This window comes from Podarcis filfolensis, assembly GCF_964270895.1.
Source record: "Podarcis filfolensis genome assembly, chromosome: 10".
NCBI classification, from domain to species: domain Eukaryota; kingdom Metazoa; phylum Chordata; class Lepidosauria; order Squamata; family Lacertidae; genus Podarcis; species Podarcis filfolensis.
In genome coordinates, this window is record NC_139612.1 from 1,653,399 (window position 1) to 1,676,962 (window position 23,564).

The 23,564-nt window shown below is 41.7% G+C and overlaps 1 protein-coding gene across 2 annotated transcripts in view; it reads left to right on the forward strand.

The window, feature by feature from the left end:
- The window catches only part of CAMK1D (calcium/calmodulin dependent protein kinase ID), a 254,006-nt gene extending 231,959 nt beyond the window's left edge, over positions 1–22,047 (forward strand). Inside the window, exons 7-12 of one of the 2 annotated variants that reach the window (XM_083575315.1) lie at positions 1,117–1,229; positions 2,005–2,083; positions 8,286–8,373; positions 9,556–9,694; positions 12,231–17,342; positions 18,475–22,047. In XM_083575315.1, the coding sequence (XP_083431441.1) occupies positions 1,117–1,229; positions 2,005–2,083; positions 8,286–8,373; positions 9,556–9,694; positions 12,231–12,349 (538 nt within the window). In that variant the 3' untranslated portion in view covers positions 12,350–17,342; positions 18,475–22,047. Of the gene's footprint in view, positions 1–1,116; positions 1,230–2,004; positions 2,084–8,285; positions 8,374–9,555; positions 9,695–12,230; positions 17,343–18,474 lie in introns of those variants that run through there. The other variant, XM_083575316.1, reaches the window with a different exon arrangement.
- Positions 22,048–23,564: the final 1,517 nt, after the last annotated feature.

Here is a 23,564-nt window from a genome sequence, read left to right on the forward strand (position 1 = left end):
TTCGATTAATGCCCTTTATCTAGAACTGAGGGAGGAGGCTGAAGGCAAGCAGAGAAAGCATCACAGCTCCCAAGAAATCCTGTCAAGGCTGATTTTTACTAAGTGGTCCCTTGGCAAAAATATTGTGAAGAATGACTGTCACTTTGTTTTGTACATGACAATTCTTGAGCTGACTCTCAATGGAAATATTAGCATTTGCTGTAGGAGAGAGAGAGTTGTGTATTGTTCATTTAGGGCTTATCCCTGTGTACCTTTTGCCCCACTCTTTCTGGGCAGAGCTTCAGTGCTCATAGCTGTCAACGTTTCCCTTTTTAAAAGGGAAATTCCCTTATTCCAAATAGGATTCCTCATAAGAAAAGGGAAAAGTTGACAGCTATGTCAATGCTCCTTGTCCAAGTGGTTTTTTGTTTTTTGCCCCAAACTTTCACAGCAAACTTGGGTTTTCCACAGATTGATGGCTGCTCAGATCACTGGCACCAGGCATAGGGGGTGCAAGGGGTTCTAGCCTCCTCAATATTTTGAATTGTGGGCCCAGCTCCCCCCCAATATTGAGGGGCCGACATCCCCCGCCACTGCCAGTGCACCCCAGCCTCCATCCAGGAGTTGGGAGGGGGCTGGGACCAGCGAGGGCGAAGATTGCTCTCCATGAGTCCCACCCCTGCTGGCCGCATGCTGAGGAGAGGACGGGGAAAAGGGGGGCATGTCAGCACCCCTGGCTCAGCTTCAGCTTTTAAGAGTGTTTTTGTGGGGAAAGCTCTGGAGCAAAGAAAGGGGGGCACTCAGACACAAGGAAAGGTAAGTGTGGTTGGGCCCTTATTCTATGGGATCTTAAAAAGTGTATATTTACTTAAAATAGAGTCAGTTCTGAATTAGTGATGCCCTAATTCAGAGCTTCACATATGGTGTAACTTTCCACTCCTACGGCCCACTTGAGACAGCTCAAAATTATTGTGGCCTGTGAATCACAAAATGGTGAAATACTCGGGGGGGGGGGGCGGGTTGCTGACATTCCATTTGGAAGCCCAAAGTTAAGTGTGAAAAACTGAAGTTCTACTTCAATCACTTGTTGTCATGTGACTCAAAATGTCCTGCTTTTTAAAAAATTGTGTGTATTAGGCTCTGTGGGTATCCTCCCTTCTATGATGAAAATGACTCCAAGCTTTTTGAGCAGATCCTTAAAGCAGAATATGAATTTGACTCTCCATATTGGGATGATATCTCTGACTCTGGTAAGGAGCAAGTAGAATCACAAATTAAGTACTTATTCATATCAGTATCCTTTGTTGTTAGTGAACATACTTTTTCTGCATCATACATTGTTTTAAATACTGCCTTCCCCTCTCTTCCCAACAGTACATACTCATCTCTTCTTCTGAATCCTGGCACTTCTTGTATTCCACTTTTCCTCCAGCTCCCACATTGTAAGCATAATGTGGGAATAAGAGGACTCGTCCACACTTGCTTATTTTAAAATAATTTATACAGATTGCAGAATTTAGCATTTCTTGGTGCAGAATTTATATGACCTGGTCATAGACATTTTTTAGAAGGCATAGACCTAGCCTATGATTCATTCACTGTGATGGAAGTTGACTTTTTTCAGTTCACGCTTCATATGAGCAAATTCCTGGTCCCCAAAATATTCAGCTACCATCACGTATGAGAAATCTAGTAATAATAATTCGGTAAGGAAGATGTGGCTTTATGAATAAAAATGGCAGTCTGAGGAGACACATAAATGTAGAATTGAATTACATTATGTATGATCGTTCACTTGATTGACTTATGACTGCTTTAACACCTTATATGTGTATAAAATGCTCCTTACTTTAATCTACTACCAGAACCTGCACCCTAACCCCATATCTCCCAGTGTTATGTCTCCCAGTGGGACACCATCATATTGTTTCAGAGGATTAGATGACTGCAATGTGCAAATTAAGATGAGCCTTTAATACCACTGTGTGCTTTTCTTGTACTTCCTCCTTCCTTCTCTGAAAACAGCCAAAGATTTTATTCGGAATTTGATGGAGAAAGACCCAAACAAAAGATATACCTGTGAGCAGGCAGCCCGACATCCCTGGTAAGCAGTTACTCAGTTCATTGCCATGTCCAGAAATTGTCAACACCATTTGTCTCCATCATTAATCAGTGATTATCAAACTCTTCACTCAAGGGGTAAATACCAAGGAAGCACAAAAGAGAGCAATTACCTTGAAAAATCCTTGCTTAATGGCTCCCACCTAGCATCATAGCCAGCAATGGCATAACAGTCAACAGCTTTGAGCTGTGATTGCAATCACATTACAGAGAAAGGTTTGAGACTCACACTTTGCAGGCAAGGAGGAGGTGTCAATGGAGAACAAAAGCAGAGAAAAACAGAAACCTCACTCACAATAAAATAAGAGCAAATCACTATTCACACATGGCCAGCTGTGTTCAATGAATTCAGAGGGGAGGGGTATATTCAGTGTCATGGCCGTCCTACCCCATCCTTAATGCATACGTGCACATGCCCAACGAACCTCAAATCAGGGTGAGGTGTGCGCATGATAATGCATGCTGGACCTACGTACACACATGTGCTATTTGTTACAACGGAAGCAGGTGAGTGGCTGTGATCCCATTGTCCCACCAAATCTTCACTTTGCTATATTGTCAGTGTAAAACAGAAATGCAACAAGAACGTAGGAAGAGCAGCACTAAATCAGACCCTGGGCCCTTCAAGTCCAGCATCGTGTTTCCACAGCGGCCAACCAGGTCCCTATGGGAAACCTACAGGACATGGGGCAAGAGCCCTCTCCTGCTCTTCTTTCCCAGAAACTGGTCTTCCTAGGTGTCCTGCCTCTGATCCTGAGGGTAGAAGAGAGCTATCCACAGTAGTCTGAACTTGTCTACTTTCTCTTTAAAGTTGGCAGCCAGCACCACATAGGAAATCCCGTAGTTTAACTATGGACTCTTTGAAGAAGTTCTTCAATTTTTCTCTCCCAAATCTCCACCATTCAGTTTCACTGGACGGCCCTGAATTCTAACTGGAAAATGTCAGCGTGAATCGGAAGTTTGTAGGCCACAGAATCTAGCATTGAAGTGCTCTTCACATCTGTTCAGAACCATTTCCAACAAAAAGGACGTGTGAGAAACCTTTAACCATTGGTCAAAAACTTCACAAAGAGAAGGAAATAGTGTATATTTGAATGACATCATTCCATCACAGGCCTCAGGAAATTAAATAAGTCATAAAAATGATATCTCAAACACAGATCAAATGATCAGGAACATACCTACCAGCAGAAAAGTAGGTCACCTTTTTATATTTTTGAATGGAAAAGAATTTTCCAAGATGTTTTATCCAACATACACAGCTTATTGGCCTGGATGATCATTTCTGTTAGTTACTGGAATAAAATATAATACACACATTTGAAGAACTCCTAACACAATTTTTCTTTTCATTTAACCATTTGATTCCCAATCAGCAATTGAATGCTGTTGCTAAAGGCCTGACAACATTTTTCTCCCAACCTTTTATCCATAATTCAGGCTTTGAATATAGGCCATCAGTTACAAAGACTGTTCACCATGTTAGTATTGTAATGCCCCCTTCTTGCACACAGTGCTCTGGAGTTACTAGTGCTTATGTCTTGTTGAAATCAATACCATGCATTGACAGAAGTCCTACAGATATCAATTTAAGTGTGCTTAAGCCTTCAATTTTGAAGCCTACAGTGAAATACTGTGAGTCTGGCACCCCAGTACTGAATAAAAAATAGCTCACATTGGGCTGTGCTATATCATCATCATCATCATCATCATCATCATTTCAATTTATATACTACACTTCATCCATAGATCTCAAGGTGGTTCACAACATAACAATACAATAAAACAGACAAAATACATAATAAAAATAAGAACAAAACCAAACCAATAATCCCCCCTTCCACAACACATTTAAAAGGGTATTGGATGTTAATCAGCCAAAGACCTGGTCAAAGAGGAATGTTTTCGCCTGGCACCTAAAGGTGTACATAAGGAAAGTATTTGTCTACTCAGTGAAAACTATTTCAATGCCTTGCAGTACAACTGGAGTCCTGATTATTACAGCATGCAAGTCTTATTAGAAAGATAACAGGATGGGAAAGAGGGATGGCAGGCAAGTAGGTTAAAAGTTGAGGGAGATCTTAAAGTTGTAACCTGACACCCCTAATAGTTCACCACCTGCTTATAGCTTTGTGTAGACCCTACGTTTCTACGTTTTTCCAAATCTGGCATATATAAAAGCAAAGGATCCATGCTGAGCCACAAAAGCAGGCCAGTGGGGAAGCCCTGTTGTAACAGGCAATGTTATTTGAAATAATCCACACATTTATATGGGTTGGTTTAACCTAAGAGGCAGGTGATTGTGGTCCCATCTGCAGGGATTATTTGTCAAGCAAACCTCTTTCTTAAGGCTTTTAGTGCATCTCAGGGCAGAAGGTCTGGTCAAGCTACATTGCTTTGACATAGAACTTGGGGTAAACAGAGACAGGCAGTAATTTTCTGGGGCCTGATAAGTGTTTCAATTTTTTTCTTTCATGCAACATCTGTGATAATAAATGACAGCAATTACCCTGAATGAGTACATCTTGTCAAGGCAGAATCCTGATCCTGTACTAAACCACAGAGTTCAGTTTTTAATGACTCAAAGGGAAAAGATGAATGCACAGAATTGTCAGCTCAAGGGCTAGCCATAATTTTTCTTTTTAAAAAATTGTAAGATCAGAGAGTGGAGGAAAAACCTATTTCATTCAAAGACGCTTAGGAAAAAATATAGGGACAAATCATGGCCTTATTTAATAAGGCTCATTTAATTTCTTTCAGAGTCCTTCAATTGTTTGTTAGAGCAAGGCCCAATAGTACAATTGCATCATTAAAAACAGTTTATGTAAAAGGATTATATTGTCACTCTGTGAAAAAGATGATTTACAGAGGAGTTGGTTCCCAGGCAATCCTATTTAAAGTGTGAAATGGCTCCCTGAGGAGAATAAGTGATGTTTATAACCTTCATTTAAACTCTTCTCTGGCCTCTCCCAGTGCTCTGTTTATTTTGGAATCTGATCGGTACTGGATGTGTATATGTTTCAGGAGTTATGCTCCTGCACCATTATCTGCTACACAAACTTTGCGCTTCCATCATCTGGGTGATTGTTTCCAATGAGGCTTTGGCCAGAGTGGCTTTCAATAAGTATATACAGCAGATTCTGAAAAGAGTGGAATTGAGAACTTGCCCAGTGTTCCATATCTAGGCATATTGAGAACAAAGCTAAACCCTCCCAGAAACAAATCCAGGATGCCCCCTGCCAAGCAACAGGTATTGCATTTTATCCTGTGTCCTAAAATTGTTGTCTTGTGCATTTCACCATTGCTGTTTCACATCATAGACTGCTGCTTGTGAGATCAGGGAACTGCACAGCATGACAACATCAGTATACAAGCTAAGCTGTTGTAGAGAAGGAGGGAGAGATTCAACATATGGCTACTATGGGGGGGGGGGCAAACGTATTATTTTTTGTAACGTTGGGTTCCATCCTCAGGAAAATGAATCCTCCCCCAATGCGTGTGTGTGTGTATGTGTGCACGCACGCACGCACGCAGACACACACACACACCACACAAGACCAGGAAGATAAGAGATTGCACAACAATATAGGTTTGGAATTGGAAGGATCATCCCTAGAAAGCAAAGCATATTAGTAACACAAGATGACTCCCATTACTATTACATATAACCCAAGGTTAAGATGCTGCAGTATCACCTGCAATCTATGCTAGAGAACAGTGGAAAAACAAGGCGGAGGAAGAGAAAAGCTATCAACAGCCCCTCATCTTGAAACCGCTGCTCACCTGCAGCCAACTGACAAGACATGGGTAGCAAAGCACGTAACTCCTCAGTAAACCCAAGAGCCAGTTGCACTCTTTAATTACCCAGTGTTAATTAAACCATTGTTAGTATGCTAGTGCATACTTGGAGGCAAAAGCAGTGTGTACCCAGGTATTACATGATGTGTAAACCATGTCTGATATATCCAAAACAAAACAAAAAATAGTAATATTAATTACTTCCCCTCTCATTTATGTACACAAACACACAGAGATCAATATGCAAAGGATGCAGGTAATCTTTATCTAGGATTTCAGCCTAAGCAGGGCATTTCATAGGCAATTGCTTCTTTCGTCTTACGCTGGCATTTCTCCAGCCCTCCCACCCTGTGCAGGCCACCTCTGCCCCCTTCTCAGAGTATTGCTGATTCCCATCCTGCCATGGCACTGACTTCACACTATGGGTGTAGTGGAACATTTCAGGAGTCCTGCTGATGTTTCTGTACGGACAGAAGGAGGGATGCTCACTTGTCAGCAGCAAGATTGCTTCTGATACTTGAATCTGTGGCTGCCTCCTCAGTCTCCCAGACAGGCATCAACATGTATTGTGGATGGGAATTCCTCCTGGTCAGTTAAATCTATTGTGCTTATTCATCCTAGTTAAACTGTCAGGAAAGATGCCAATTAGTGTCACTAGTTTTGTAGTTATCTCTGCATTGATAATAGTACCAAATACTTTCTTGATCCCCAGTTAATCCTGTATTTGTCACCTGGGCAGCCAGGATAGGTTAAAGTCAATGACCCAGCGATGAAAAAGGAATCGGGTCTCTGACCCTGAACCAATCACAGTTAGCTCTCTCTGTGTGTGTGCGCGTGTGTGCGTGTCATCAAGCCATAGCTGAACAGGGTTTACCATAACTTTATTTTGGATATATATGCCATGATTTATACCTCACATTTCAGGCAAATAGTGCAAGAGATTTACAAAAGACTCAAAACATTAACAGCACAATGGCACAATGCTATTTTTCTGCTCCAAAGTGAGCCCCATTGAATTCAATGCAGCCTGCTCACAGGCGATGCTAAACACCCTTAAGAGGAAGTGTGAACACAGTCCTATACATGCCTGCCCCAATGCAAGTCCCATTGCACTCCATGGGGCTTATTCTCGCTCAGGTAAATGGTATAGGATTGCTTCCTGAATCGCACTGAATGCAAGTTTCTGGCCACTTGCCTGCTGACTGGCACCACCTGCTTCCTTCACACCCAGCTCTTTTCCACTGGTTTCAGCCAGTGTTTACTTGTTTTAGGGTTCCATTATGGCTGCATGAAACTTCTTAAATTTCATTGATTTGTACATTGCTGCACAAGACTTTTAATATTTCCCTTGGTAGTAATTAAATGATTGATATGGGAACGAGAATGTTGTTAAGAGGGCATCACTTCATTCAGAGTCTTGCACAGTCTGTGCTTTTTTGCTAAGATTTTGGGTATGAAAAACCTCACGATCAGATTTGATTTAAAACTATGTGGTGTTAGTTCATTGCTTAGGGGCTATCCACAACACAATAGACCTTGAGTGCTTTTAGAAACAGCTGCATATCCTGAGGCAGGAAAAAAATAGCAAGCAAGCCAGTTAAAGCTTAGAAGTTATGTCTAGAGAAAAACATTGAATTTCAAGAAAGGTCTTGCAGCATTTTCCTTTGGCTTTAAGGGAGGGGTGACTGGGAGGGATGCAGATGTGGGGCTTTGGACTGATCTACTGATTTGCACCATCCTGCAGCTGCTAAAGGTACCACAATTAATGGGAGAGGAGCTTCTGATGAGCAGCAAGTAGCAATGGTGGACATAGCTATTCCCTATTCCCTGTTGCCATCTAAAACAAAGCCCAAATGTCTGTATCTGTGTTTGCACACTTGTATACTTCTTCCTGCTCCTGCCTCTCCCATTTCTCCATTCTCCACCCTTCGTTTCCACTCTTGCCTTCTCTCACTGTCAAAATATAGATTATAAACTCCTCAGGGTAGGGACCTGTCATGTAATAATGCTGCTATATTTATGATGATTTATTGTTGTTATTTTGCCACTGGCCAGTGCAGATGTCAAACAGGCCTGGGAGCAGAGCACACATGCCTGGTGACTGGAGCTGGTCTGGCCTGCTTCGGATTTATACCACACGTATGTTCAGCAGAGGGAGGGCTTAGTTGAGCTCCACCAGTGGGAAATGATGGACTTTTTTCTGTGTTTCACTGAAAAGTATCAATGCTGCAGCCCATTTTTCAATGAAGTCTATGGCCAAAATGTCAACTCATTTTAAGAGCACTAGATTGCATCCTATTCTTTGTAGAGTGAAGAACAGAGAGGAGAGCATTGTAAAACAATATTCTGAACCAAACATTCCAAATGTCTCATTTATCTTTTTTCAGGATTGCTGGTGACACAGCCCTCAATAAAAATATTCACGAGTCCGTCAGTGCACAGATTCGCAAGAACTTTGCAAAAAGCAAATGGAGAGTAAGCTATCATGTTCTCAGTTGCTTGTACTGTTGGGAAGAAATGATTTTAGCTTTATAAGGGAGTCTGCTACAGAGCAAAACATGGAAATTTTCCCAATTTTCAAAAGAATGCTTCTGATTTTCAATGGGAAAGTTTAGCTTGGCGTAGAGGTGCAATTCTTTTGTGAAGAAGTTCAGCTGAACTGGGCCCTGGGAGAGGTCCTCTGAGATAATGGACCCATGTTTTCCTTTTTCCTTCTCCTTCTGCTTTATAAAGGAGAAAGTTGGGAAGAGGGGGGGATAGTATGCTCCGGCCATATCCTCCATAGCACCCCAAACAATTCCAGTCTTGCAAGTCCAAAACATACATGCCCTCCACCTATATTTATTTAAGTACTAAAATGCCTTTTTAGCAGTAGCCCTGGCCCAGCAAGTCAAGTTTAAAAACTGATGGCATCAATGTCATTTATGCAGATTTAAATTATCAGGCACCATTGATTTCAGTGGAACTTAAGCATAGCTAACTTTCTTGGAAGTGGTGATAACAATTAACTGGTTTCCAATTTCTAAACTACTAATTGGTATCTAATATTTAGATTTCACTTTACTTCTCTGTCTTCTTGCAGTATTGCTATATATAACTAGCAGTGCAATGGTCATAACTGTCTAGTCTTGTCCCTTTCCGAGGGTGGGAGTGGTGCTTTGGATTGGTCTAGTGATGGAAGGGAAAGGGCATGAGAGATAGGGTATGTGCCATGTTCAAAATGGTATGTGGTGATGTTCTTTGTTCTTGGGTCACACGTCCCAGACACCGTCCAATCACAGGTGACATGGCACCATCTGCCCTACGTAGCTACTGCTCATCACAGCTTTGGTTGTATGTCCTTAAACCCTCAACACTTCAGCACTGGGGAGTGAAACAATATATTTGCTGAATGTGAATGTTTTCTCTTAGTATTGTGTGGAAATAATATTTTTGGAAGTAACTGTTAAAAACATACGCACAAAAGCCACACACACACAAGCACATCACCAAATGATACAGTAAGACAACAGAACATCCTATCTGATTAAAGAAATGTCTTCCTTTGAAGTCTGTGGTGCTTTGTGCAAGGGCCACTTTTTTCCTTCACCAGGTTCCAGAAGCCAGGAAAATACCCAAGAGCAGCTTGTTCACTTATTTCTGTGTTGTTTTTTCCAGCAAGCATTTAATGCCACAGCAGTTGTGAGACACATGAGAAGGTTACATCTTGGCAGCAGTTTGGACAGTTCAAATGTAAGCATGTCAAGCTCCCTCAGCCTGGCGAAGCCACTACCTGATGGAACAGCCAGGAAAGATTGTGAGTACATGACCCCAGCCTAGCAAAGCTTGCCAGATCTGAGACTAGGTATCAGCAGGCACTTAGAGGTCATCTGTGCCACCTCTCGCTCCCTGCTCTGCCTAGTGCACACCTCGCTCAAGCTGATGCTGCAATGACACCTGGGCGGAGATGGTGGTGTCTTGGGCTGGCTGCTTCTCTGCCTGCTTGCTTGGGCAACAGCCTTTCGTCATGGCACTGTCAGTTGCAGGTTGGGAGAAGGAACAAGACAGCTAGACAGCAGGCAGCTCAGGAGGATGGCACTGGGCAGCAGCAAGAGGGTGGCAGGGAGGGCCTGCCTCCTTGCTCTGTTTAATTATAAAGTCAGACCTGAATCATTGCATTGGAGAATAGGAAGCAGCCTTGTGCTTTCAGACTGTTACGAGCTCAGTATTGTCTTGACTGGCATAAAAGACATTTTCACCACCTGCTCTGCGAACTAGAGATGAATGAGGATTGGGCCTGGAGCCTTCTGCATGCACTGAGTGGTGGCCCCTCCCAGCATAACACATTAAAGACGTTGTTTTTGGCCTGTATTTCCTGAAACACAGGGATCTTACCTAGTGCTGAATCATCTTTCTCCCAAAAGCACAGCATGTCTCCCAGTTGGTTCACTTGGACAGCACAACTGTCATTTATATTTGAATAAATGGGATGCCTCTTATCTGCAACTGCTGTTTTCTCTCTGGAGATCAAACATTTGCACATTGGTATATTGTCAACAACTCAGTTCTGCACGGGCATTTTTGCCATGAATATCCAAAGAGTTTATAATCCAGTTTATAATACAGGATCTGAGTATCATGTCCAGAAAAGAGCTTTCCTTTTCCCCCTCCTTTTGAACAATTTGATGAGGGGAAGTGAAGAAACCAAGAATGATACTGTTTGGCAAATGAAAGGGCTGGGGAGAGTGAGACAAAAAGTGAACACATTTCACACATTTGCAGAGCCCAGATAGACTAAGGATCAGACCTGCTGTTGAGCCAAGTGAGGCAGCCACCATAGGCAACAGATTTGGCATAGCACAAAAGGACAGCAAATTGTTGGGTATTTAGTTTTTATTTTTGAAACATAATACATAGGTTTTTTTTTTAATTTGTTACTGCCAGTAAATTAAATAATTGTTGAAAGGAATGCTCCCAAGCAATGTTAGAAGAAGGAGCCCAAAGAAGTTGCTTTTCAAAGTGGTTAGGATTCCTCCTTCTTCAAATTGCTGTTACTCAGAAGTCTTCAAACAGGGCTCCAGGAAAGTTTATCAGGATTCCTCAATGAAAAGATTAGTGAGAGAACAAACTTCCCTACAGCTAAATGACATTGTAAGGTAAATTATCAAAGTACGGTACATTGAAGGGGCTGCGTGGACTGCAGGGATCAGGTATCTGCATGCATGTGTCAGAGCCTCAGACTAATCACTAGTAGAAACTGTTATTGCAAACCTTAATTTAAGCTACAGACTTAGCTATTTAAACGAATTAAAGACTTCAGTGGCCTGTATGCAATAGATCTGCATCCCACAATGCAAAAGGCAGTGAGTTTCCATTACGAGGCATGAAAAACATTTGCTTCATGAACCCAGGGCTGGTTTCTTCTTCTAAAATGACAACAAAAATTCATTGTGGGTATCTTTATTATAAAAGATGAACCCAAAGCCTCTTCCTGAAAGAACTGTGCTTCTGTCATCTGTTTGTTCTATGAGGAACGCATGAATTCCCCCAATCTCAAGGGGAAGCTGCTTGTGGCCCAGGTGGATAGACCATGCCCCACTGAACCCACAGCTGCTGCAAAGATGAGAAAGGCATGTGGACTGTCATTCCAATTGCTTTTTGCATTCACTGTAGAGACAGTGCCCCTGAGGAATGACGGGCTAGAAACTTCTCTACAAACTTGTTTCTGTCTCTGGAAAGAGCAGTTCCCTGCAGGATAACAGGAATGTTGGCATCATCATAACTCATAATCACAATTTCATTCCACCACCCCCTCCAAGGAACTCTCAAGGTAGCAGATGCAGAGTATTCCCATTTTAACTTCATCGTTGAGTTTGCCTGGTAGATTAGGCTGAGAAAGTCACTGGCCCACTGAGCTTCATGGCTGAGAACAGAACTAAACTATATTATGTATTTGGGAGCTATCCCTGGAAATGGCAGCCCTGTGTCAAAATCTCCCACTCCCCATCTGTAACATCTAGTACAACTTTCCCAGTCCCTTGAAATTATTGCACTGTGCATTTTCCCATCCCCAGTCCACATCACTGGATCGTGGGAGACAAGGAAATTCACAGGGTAATTAATGGCTTCAGAATGTGAGGTAAGTTATGCTAGACATTACAGAGCAGGGATGGCAAAACTGTAACACAGGCATTTTGGGCAGTAGCCCTGTGTTCATCATAAAATTTAGTTTCTCCCTGAGTGGGAGTGTAAATCTGGGTTTCCTTGTCTCTGCCCAACACTCAGACAACTACACCACACTAGCTCTTTGTTTTTTCCGCTGGTGGCTTCTGACTTTTGTCGCTCTCTTTCAGGTATGTCCCCATCCACCCCCTGTAGTTTTGCATCATCGGCTTCATCTGCGGTTTCTGCCGTAGGAGAGCGGAGACCGAGGCAGACCACAGTGACAACAGTGCATACAGGGACCAAGTGATCCAGACTGCTGCTGCCCCCGCCCTCTCGAAGAGGTCAGAGGTGGGGGGAGTGCCCAGGCAGGCGTGGAGATGCAGGCAAGCCTTCTCCCGGGTGATTTCATCCTGCATTGCAAGCTCAGTGAAGGACTGGAAAGAAGGATTTTTTTAAATGGCCATATTTTATACTGCAATTCTGAAATGTTGCATTTATCACCAACTGCAATGACTCTGGGAGGGTGGGAAGGGTCAGATCTAACAGTATCTGGTGCTGAGTTAATGAATCTAGGAATGTTCTAATGGACACTCATGCTAGTTCCTCAATGATTTACTCTATTTTCAGTGTAGGTAACAGTATATGCTTTTTCATTAACTAAAGGTCTCAACTGGATTATTTAAATAGAGGTGATTTCTGAGCATTATCATTTTCTTCTTTTATTCTTCTCCATATTTCTATCTGTGTTGGTTTTGTTCAGGGGTAGAAAGCATACACAATTTTGCATTAACCGTTCAGATCAAAAGGGTTTCAAATGCATATTATTCTTTATCTTAGTTCCTAACATTGGACTGCAAACTAGTCTGGATCTTTCAGTGATGTGAAAACTAACTGCTTTCTTCCACCTCATTTTGAGAAAAGGTTGGTTCCCTTCCCATCACATGGATGCTTACTCAGCAATGGTCTAATTCTGAGTTGGTGCTTATGAACCTGCAGCCAAGGCTGACATTTGAATATGAGAAAAAACAAAATGCCACTAGCCTGCCACTTCCTACTGGATTCTGACAGTCACATAAAAGTTCCACCCAAGCAGTCCTACTTTACAGTATTGCTCTCTCTCTCTTGGTATATCTGCCTATGCCACCCCTGATTGGGTTGTTTTGTTTTTGAGAGGGACAGGATCAGCGAGGAAGTACAAACAGCCATGTGCATAATACCCACATGACAGTATACACAAATGTACATATTTGTTTTCCTATACCCATGTATGCATATATATGTAAAGTAGCTCTTAGTGTGGTGAACAAAGCCCATTTGGGATGCCTGGGTGAGTTGGAGCCGTCTCGCCTACCTTTTGTTTCTAGCTGTGCTGAGAGTTTTGAACTCTTGTGTGGCTGACAGGATGATGATGCTATCACAGGTTGTCTCTCCTGGTGTAGTGAACGGTCTTGTGAATGCCCAGGCACTTCTGTAACATGTCTGGTAGAGATTTTGGCTCAGTGTCTCCTATAAAATCTTACCTAGGAAATGGTGAGTTACAATTCCTGATGTATGCTGGAGCATACACAAGACCAGTTACTGCATATGAATTCTCATGCTGTGGCAGAACAGTTGTGCGAATTAGCCTTCACTACTGTAGCTTGCCACAAAGGAGGCTTGCCAAAGCATTCTGAAAGGCTTCTGAAGGGAAGTGGTACTGTGGCTAGTCAATAGCACTGGGCATCAGCAATTCTCATTGAATTTGCTGTACTACTTGAAATAATGTGTTGTGTTTTGCAGTGTTTTGCACACTGAGAGCTTCTTTAGCTAATTCAGAGAAGTAGCAAAAGTTTGAGTAGCTTCCTTTCCCCACAGTTTCAAGTTTCATCTGAAGGCAATGTGATGTGCCTGTTATTTTCAGAAATGTGTATGTGTTCTGAATGTGTAACTCCTTCCTTATGTGGGGAGCAGAAGCCCAACAAATTTATGCTTCCTCTCTTTCCACGTGTCTGGAATGTCCAGTGCAACTTTTAAAATATAAGTGCACCAAAATATCGGGAACGGCCTTTGAAAGTTCTCCATTTTAAACATCTGTGGTTATCCGTCATGTGACAAAAGCACACTGTGAAATGGAGGGCTGCCTATGTGTATGTGGTTATTGTTAATGCATACTGCACCAAGGGCTGTAATTTGTGATTACAAGGAAGGAAAGGGCTGAGCTGAATGAGCAAGATCCCTTGGTAGGCAGGCGTTCACCCCAGCTGGTCATAACAAGAAAACTTGGTTTCCTGATTTAAAATCCCCAGTGAAGCTATTGTCCAAAGTACATTTTACAAATGCAGGCATCTGATCTGCTACAAACAAATAGAGCCACTCTTTCTTCTCTGCTATGGGATATACTTACTACTTCCCTGTGTGTATAAGATATACAGATTTTTAAACACCTGCCCAATTCTGAGTGCATTAGGCTTCATTGGAAAATACCTTATAAATTCATTCTATGCTTCTCTGGTGACCCTCCTGCCACGTTTGTGTCAATTGCAGTTCAGTGGCAGAAGAGATGCTTTGAAACCATCATGCTTCAGGTCCTGTGCTTGGCATCTGGTTAAAGGATCTTCCAGAGAGCAGGACCACTGCACCAAGGCCTTTGGGCAGCTGCTGCCAGTCAGTGCAGAGGCCATTACTAGGCCAGAGGGACCAATGGTCCACCTTGGTTTAAGAGAGTTTCCTATGCCAGATACCAGCCTGGTCTTCCTTGTACAGAACAGCAAGACGTAGTTACCTAAGAATTGTCATGCTGCTCACAGCAAGCATTCAGCTTGTTAAGCATTCAAATTCTAATATCAGCCAGCCAGCTGCCATGGGTGCTCACAGACAGAGCGTGAAGATGGAAACCTTGCTGGTACTTAGTGATGCTCTGCATCAGAACAGAGGAAGTTCTTAGAAGACCTCTGAATGTATTCAACAGCAAATAAATATGTTGCAAAAGACTTTGACATATTCCCCCCCACCTGAAACTTTGAAGATGTCATTTTAGATCAGACTCCCTAAACAAGGAAGTCTAATAGAGTCCGCACAGACACCATATCACTTGAGCCCTATAAAGTTATTACCCATGACAGATTTCAGTACTGGTTGTGTTCATAATTTGGAGTGAGACATGGAGCCATTCCTGAACCAGTTTTCCCTACAGAAAAAATCAGCAACCACCATATTGTATTCTACTGTACACAGAAACATGATCTGTTGACCTTACAGGAGTTTTCTAAAATTCACAAAAGAACATCTGACTTTTCCATTGTGGCTACTTAATACTCAAGATATATCACTTAGTAAATCCAACCACAGATAACACCAGCTGGCCTATAGCATCTTGGGAATCTGGTTCTTGATCAAGTCCCTTTTGCTCGAAGTGTAGGGTTGGGATTAAGGGAGAGAGAAAATTGCTTCCCCATATGCTGCATTGACCATACACAGTCCCAGTGTAAGAATTAAACTCAACAACAAACGCTCTATAGGCATTTCAGCTAAATACAGACAGTAGTACCACCTCCACTCTCTACTGTCTCAGTCTTTACCACCTAAAACCCAAAGCCATGTATTACGGATTTAGAGCAAAGCAGGAGTGCAAAAGCCTGTGTGGTGTATCTGCTGCTGAGCTTAGAGTATTCTAGACTGCTGGTAGGGACTGGATGTTTGAACGCTTCTTTGCATAAAAACTTTCCCTGCATATACAAAATGAGTCTGTCCAGGAGATGGTTCAAGGGTATTCTTCAGGGCAGACTATGAATGGAAATAAAGAAATATTGACATCCCTTCTACCCAGAATACCCAGCACGCTCTTGATCAGTGCACATGATATTGATGCTAATGATACAAGGGAAAGAGAAGGATGTTTGCCATGCTAGGAGTGGTGGCCTGATTCAAAAGGTACTTCAGTAAAACTTTCTAGATGGCATAAGCAAGTGAACCAGTATCAGGGTGCAATTCAGCCAGAGTTAAACACGGTTAAACCCCATGTATGTCAATGGGGAAATTGTGCAGGTACTTAAGTCTCTCCTATTGACATCAGTGGGACTGACATGTACTTAACTTTGGCTGCATCATTTTGTAGACCTTTTCTCTCCCCTGCTTATTTGCATTCAGAAAAGTAAAGGCTGTCCATATTTCCTTATAATCTGAGTAATGCATACAACCCTTTTTGTCCGAGTTACAGAACAAGTTTCTCTTACACTTTGAAATCTTGTGGCAACTAAGTGGCTTGCTTGTTTATTTTATCTAGAGAGAAACCTCATTGATGTTTCTGTTTTCTGTAGGTCAAAGCTAATTCAATTAAGGTTAAATCTTTATGGCACCAATTCTAAGTATCAGGATTCAAGCAGCTGAAATGTATTCCCTTTCTTTGTTTTGTCTTAGGATGCATACCTATGCAACAGAGTGATTTCATCCTTCACCTCCCAGGTTTTTAAAAAATAATCTAGTTTTAAAAGTTTTCTGGAAATGGACAGTGTGAAAGCGTATGTTTACCAGCTCTATTTATGTCATTTATGTCATGGACACTAGCCAATATGTGCCCACAACAGCCGTACATTTATATGTGCTGAATGTGCATTTATCATTTATCCTTTTTCTGCTGGGAGGAGAAATAAATCTTTCCCCCCTGGCAAAACATGTTGAAAGCCAGTTTGGCCAGAGCCCACAATAACAGTGGGGTGGGAGGGATGTACATTTGTCTTGTGGGCTGTGATGAATGTATCTGTCTCCAGCTCTCAGAAAATGCTAGATTTAGTCACAGCCACACACAAGTTTTGTTTTGGGTTTTATTTTAATTTTTCCCTAATAGAAAACATCTCCAAATGTTGGTAGGATGATCTCTGCTGGATAGACAGTGACACCAAAATGAAACTGCTTGAAACTGCTTTGCATGTTTTCAACTGAATGCTGTTTTTATGCTTCCCTTCCAAAGGTTTGCCTCTATGTTAATACACATTCCAAAGTCCTAGGCTTCTATGTCTAAAATGCTATTTTGTAAAAACAATCTGGCTCCATAGCTCATTAACCATAACTTACTCCAGCTAAATGCAAAAGCTAATCTGTGAACGAAGCATGGCAATGGCAAATAAGGTAATTTTTTTCCCTCCTGTTTTGAACACTGTGGTTTCTAAAACAAGATCAGCTCTATAGAAAGACCTCAATCTATGCATTGGTCCATTGTGCCTGCAGAGTTGAGATGTCAGAAACAGAGTCCATCAAATACGTTATTAAAACAAGAAGTAGCAGGAAATCTCATCTGCAAATTACAGCCACAGAATGTCACAAAAGTTCCATCACTCTGACTTTGCAAGTAGAAAGATACTCTGCCACATGATCCTCAAAGTGGTAGTCTCTTATTTGCGCTTGGGTCCTTGATTAAGGATCAGTAAAAGCAAATAAGTCGGCCAAAACACGTTTTGTCTGCTATTACCACTCTTCACTTGCAGTGCTCAAAAAAGAGATTATTTTATCGTTCTCCATCAAGTTTGTGCAGCTGGATCCTTAGGTTCAGCAGGCCAGGCCTAACACAAACTGCATCTCTTCCTTGGTTGGTGCATTTCTAAAACCCCCTGCAAGAAGCAGAGATGCCAAAGCCAACAGACAGGGGAATCTTCAGCAGATATGGAAGGATTATCCCCAGGGTAGGAAGTTTGAAAGCTATGCAGGTGGCGCTGTGGGTAAAACCTCAGAGCCTAGGACTTGCCGATCGCATGGTCGGCGGTTCGAATCCCCGCGGTGGGGTGCGCTCCCATCGTTTGGTCCCAGCGCCTGCCAACCTAGCAGTTCGAAAGCACCCCCGGGTGCAAGTAGATAAATAGGGACCGCTTTCTAGCGGGAAGGTAAAACGGCGTTCCGTGTGCTGCGCTGGCTCGCCAGATGCAGCTTGTCACGCTGGCCACGTGACCCGGAAGTGTCTGCGGACAGCGCTGGCTCCCGGCCTATAGAGTGAGATGAGCGTACAACCCTAGAGTCTGGCAAGACTGGCCCGTACGGGCAGGGGTACCTTTACCTTTATTCAAGACTGAGATGTACATAGAGTGATGCCATGCACACTTTGAATCCTTTCTCCAGGGAGCACTTGGCCTCCAAGGCTTGCACTTACTTAGCAGAATGTCTTATAACTCTGGGACCAGGCTGCTGCAAGAATTTCATAGAATCATAGAATCATAGAGTTGGAAGAGACCACAAGGGCCATCGAGTCCAACCCCCTGCCAAGCAGGAAACACCATCAGAGCACTCCTGACATATGGTTGTCAAGCCTCTGCTTAAAGACCTCCAAAGAAGGAGACTCCACCACACTCCTTGGCAGCAAATTCCACTGTCGAACAGCTCTTACTGTCAGGAAGTTCTTCCTAATGTTTAGGTGGAATCTTCTTTCTTGTAGTTTGGATCCATTGCTCCGTGTCCGCTTCTCTGGAGCAGCAGAAATTTGCATGCATGGAATAGTTATGCACAGTGAACAAAGGACTGGGCTGTTTTGCAAAGCATCAAAGATCAGAATGTGTTTTCAATTAAGTGATTTCTGTTGCACTCTATGATATCTGGCTCATGTTTGTCCACAAAAGGCTCTCCAACATTTTCTCAGCTACAAGATTAACTCTTTGTCTCATATTTTGCCCACTGGAGTTCCACTTGTGTCATTTCTCTCTCATTACTGTCTTCTTTTTTGAGGCAAGTAAAATGAGCAACAACTTTGTGGTAATCCAGTCTGTGACTGTTGAAAATTTATAATTCATTTTAACCCTTTGGTATCCATCTTTGGATCTAAAAGGTGGAGTGTAATTGAAAATACATAGAAAGAGCTGTATTACTACTCAGGTCTGGCTTACGCTCTTGAAAAGTGCAGTTTCAACCACCACTAAGGCTCCAATCACATGTCACTCTGGGAAATATTAATAGATATTATGGTTTTCTGTCACACTGGCAACATGTGTCCTAATGTGATGGGCCTTATCAGCTTGGCACATAAACACAGACTCAACCCAAGACAGGAGGGTGGGCGAAATGTCTGATACCTGGAGCTAAAGTAAGACAACCTTTAGAGTTGGCAGAAATCACAGCGTTCCAGGTCATGTGAAAAGTGGGCCCACCTCATAGTTTTAATAGTAGCCAGTGCACTAAGCTGCTCACTTAAGGATTTAAAGCAAAAGGATGGTTCTGCTTAAAAATGTGCTTCAGATTTCTTTGGAGAATTAAAACTGACGGGAGTCGGGGCTGTGCATCCATTTGACAGATCCACCATAAACAGCCATAATCTACTATACATGTTTTAAAATCTCAGTGGAAAACTAAGGGCTGAATTGCTTGTTCTGATTTGGGGCAAAGCTGTACTACAAACTGTAACAAAATCTCAAAGCTAGGTTAACTAGCATGGCATCCCACAGAGAACTCTGGGAATTGTAGTCTTGTGAGAATCTGTGGATCTTATTTCTTTCATTGGCATGTAGCACCCATAATTAATATTGGAAAGTGAAATAACTGGAAGTGGGATGTCTGGTCATGATGGTTCCACAGATTTTAAACTGGTTTATATTCGCAATATAGACAGGCCCCAAAGGTTGATTCTCTGGACCACTCCGTATGTGACTGGCTGATTTGATTTTCCATCCTGCACTGGATATGGATATACTATGGATATACAAAACCTTATTTCTTTTTGCAGTTATGCCTTTCCCAATAGCAATGTGTTATATTCAAAAATGCTTACTAGCTAAGCAGGTACGTGATTTTGTGTTGATACAGTTTTTTTATCATTCCCAAATTGCACATCATTGTGAATGTACACAACTGGCTTAAATATACATTGTTCCCAGTCCAAATATATGCAGACTTCTGGGGTTTATGCAGGGTGACAGGCTGCCAGTGTGATAAGAATAATCTGCTAATCTTGTTGATCTGCAGAAGTCAGGAATATTCACAGCATACCTACATCACAGAGAAGCTGGTGAAACTGTTTCTCACAAGCATGAACTGCAAACTCTTCACCACCACCTTTTAAAATATGGGCTAAGTGGCAACCTGCTCAAATTTATTATTTCTTTGTGAGCTTTTTTAGCTGAAGCTTTCAAAGTAGTGCACAGTAAAACTGATTAAAATAACATAAAAGTAAGAACGGATTTCAAATAAAGACAGTCCATGTGCAAAATTAGAAGTCAGCAGTGGCAGCCAATTCCCCAAAAACTAAGGGCTAACACTAAAAGATGCAAATTTTTGCCTGTGGAACTTGAGATGCAGCCAATATAAGAACATTTCAGTGCTTTGAAGTGGCAATTCAGAAGGCCAATCTGCCTCTGAATAACTTGGAACTTTAAAGCATGGGCTCCCTGGCTGTTCTTCAGTTTGGGGGGTTGGCGGGGTCTCATAGGGGGGCTTGTGATGTGTGCTTGTGAAAAAGGATTGAAGTAACTGAAGTCAAAACATGCATATTGCATTGCAATCTGATCTTGGGGGGCGGGGTGAGGTGGGCTGAATAACCTCTATACACAGTTGGTCATGTGCATTGACCTTAAGAACTCCTTTAGGACTAGGTGGAAGTATTTTGGAAAGCTCCCAGCAGTGTTATCATCACATATCAACATAGCCTCACAAACCATGATATTGTGCAGTTTGACACCAGTGTTGCTGGCAAATAACATGATTGCTGATTTCAACTGGTCATTAGGTTACATCTAGGGATGTACTTTAATCATTAGACATGTTAGTAAACTCAGTGGAGTAAGAGATAATTCATTCAATACTTTAAAGAAAGGAACAGTATTAGTTTACAACATTTCTTTTTTCTCTGCCCTCTCCTACTGTTCTTACAACATGTAATCCTAACTCGGTACCTGGGAGTAAGCCTCACTGAGTTCAACAGGGCTTACTTCTGAGTAGACATGGTTAGGATTGCAGCCTTCATTAAGAGAGCCTTCTCAAGGGACTCGTTTTTGTGGGGCATTAGTATAAATAGTTTGTACAATCCAGCCAAACAGAGCATTTTCAAGCCCCACTATTTTCAGCTGAAAGCATTTAAGAATGTATTTAAATCCTCCATTGAGATTAATGAGATTTTAAAGTGCTTTGCTTTGGATAGATCATGCTGAATATCCAGGTTTGGGGCCGCAGTCTGACACTGCATGAAGTAGCATGTCCTGTGCTTTAAGTGAACTTGCAGCAGAATCCCATGCATGTGAACCAAACTTAACAAAATTAAATTCATGGAACTTACTCCCCCATGTGTGTGTACAGGGTTACAGCCTTAAACATGCTGGACTTTGTCGGATGACAGCATTTTTGTCCTGATCTGGCAAGAGATGTCCACATGTGGAAGTTGCCTTGTACACATGGGTGATATGAAGATGTGCATCGCTGTTGCAATGCACCTCCAAGCCCTGCCCAGCTGCTTGGGTGCTTCTCCTAATGTGCATAAGAATGCACCTCTCCATAGCTACTCACTGTAACACATGACTCATTGTTTGCAACTGGAGCTGGATTAGGAATAGTGTTTCTAATTGGGAATCAGCATTTCATGCAAAGTAGTCGTTCGTTTTAGCTTTTTAAAAGCTCAGTTTAATCAGAGGAAAAAACCTGGAAATATTCCTCAAGCAGCACTTATGGCAAAACATCTCTTTATTAATATTAATTTTTTAAAGAAAAAAACAAAGATGCAAGCATGTTTTATAAAATAAAATTTTAATAAAGCATAACAATTTAATCCAGGAATGTCAGTGTGCCTAATATAATAAGTCTTGTGATTGGTTCAATTTCATAACACCGTCCTTGTTCCAAGAGAAGGAGAATTGTGTATTTACTCAATGCATGTAAGAAGACATTGCAAAATGTTAAACCTGCGTAAGGAGTTTGCAATGCTGCAAATTGTTAATGGGGCTACTGTTGCAAATTATTCTCTGCCTTGACAATCATGTATACATATCAAGATTTCTATAATAATGATAATTTAAGAGATATTAAGAATGGTTTCCTCCAATAAATCAAATTTAAACCACTTTATAATGAGACATTTATTTCTGGATTTACTATGCATGTGTGTGAGACAGAGAAGATGGGGAGGACTTGTTGACTGGTTTGGTGAATGTTTATCCTGCTTTTTGCCAGTCAAAGCCTTCAGAGTATATCACAGCATTATAAAATAGGCAAATAAAAATGTAAGAAACATGCCTTACAAAAGCAGGAGATTACTAACTTTCACTCACCCCTGCAATTTACAGCTCAAGGACTTGGCTGAAGAAATATAGTATGGATGACCATCTGAAGCATCAACTGAGGGCTTGTCCCACTGCTTTCCCCCAGGAAAAAAAAAACACTCTGCAGCACTGGATCAGCAAAAGCAGCAATTGGCTTTTCTGCAGATTGCTGTTTCTCCGATTTAGAACTAAACAGCAGATTTTCCCAAAAGCTTCTCCACTGCAATTTCTTCCCGCTAACCCAGCTTAAATAGAAGTTGACACTGGGTTGAAGAGGAATTATCATTCTGTCCTCATTATAAAAATCTGAGCCAGTTACTACTCACTAGGTTTGGGTGCAACAATATCAATCCCACAATTTTAAGGTGGCTTGGTTATATTGCTGTACCCACACCTTGAACCAAAATATGTCTGAAGTGATTCTTTGACTGAACAGGAATCATTTTATTCTCTTGAGCCATTTGGCTTCATGCCTCACATTTTACTCGCTGTACCAGCCAAATCTTTCTTAATTTTTGTCTTAATTATGCTTGGGGAGGCTCAAATTATTTGGAAAACATGAAAATGGTGTCTTGTCTCTGACAGCAGGTGACCTGGAATTCCTGTGAGGACATTTGTGTTTTTAAGGCAATAACAACTGTTCCTCAAGACACTACTATGTTACTACTATTAAGGCTACAAGCCTAAATCATTGGACTGATCAGTTCTGTCAGAAGTAACCACTGAATCCAGTCAGACTAGCTACCAAGTGCCTGTGTGTAGGATTGCAACCTCAATTATTTTGTGAGCCTACTTGCACTTAGAAGCTTGACTGGAAACATTAAATACCTCTCTAATAAAGGAAGAACATACAAGAGTACATAATAAAAATAAATTGAATAAATGGTAACAGAAGTGGCATAATTTAGGGTTGCCAAGTACAATGGAGGACTGTTGTTGCAACCCCATGTTTAACTGCTTCTCCCAGGTGCCTGGGAGAGAAATGATTTCAGTGTACTCCAGCAAGACAAGTCTTATGTTCTGTCTTTTGCCAGATCGTTTTTATTGATTTTCCAAATTTTAACAAATCAGACACAAATTAAAACAAATTTAATACAATTTTTCCAAAAATTGAATTCTTGCCCCCCATCCTCAATATGTTCACAATTTCCTCTTGCTACATTACTTTCCCTGTTTTTTCTAATTCACATTCCATTCCCTAGAATTAACCTTATATTACTTTTTTTTTACTTATCCTTCTATCCATTTGCCCATTCCTGCATTTTAACATTTCCATTATCTACATGAGGTGCTCATCAAATTGTCAATACACAATTGATCAATAAT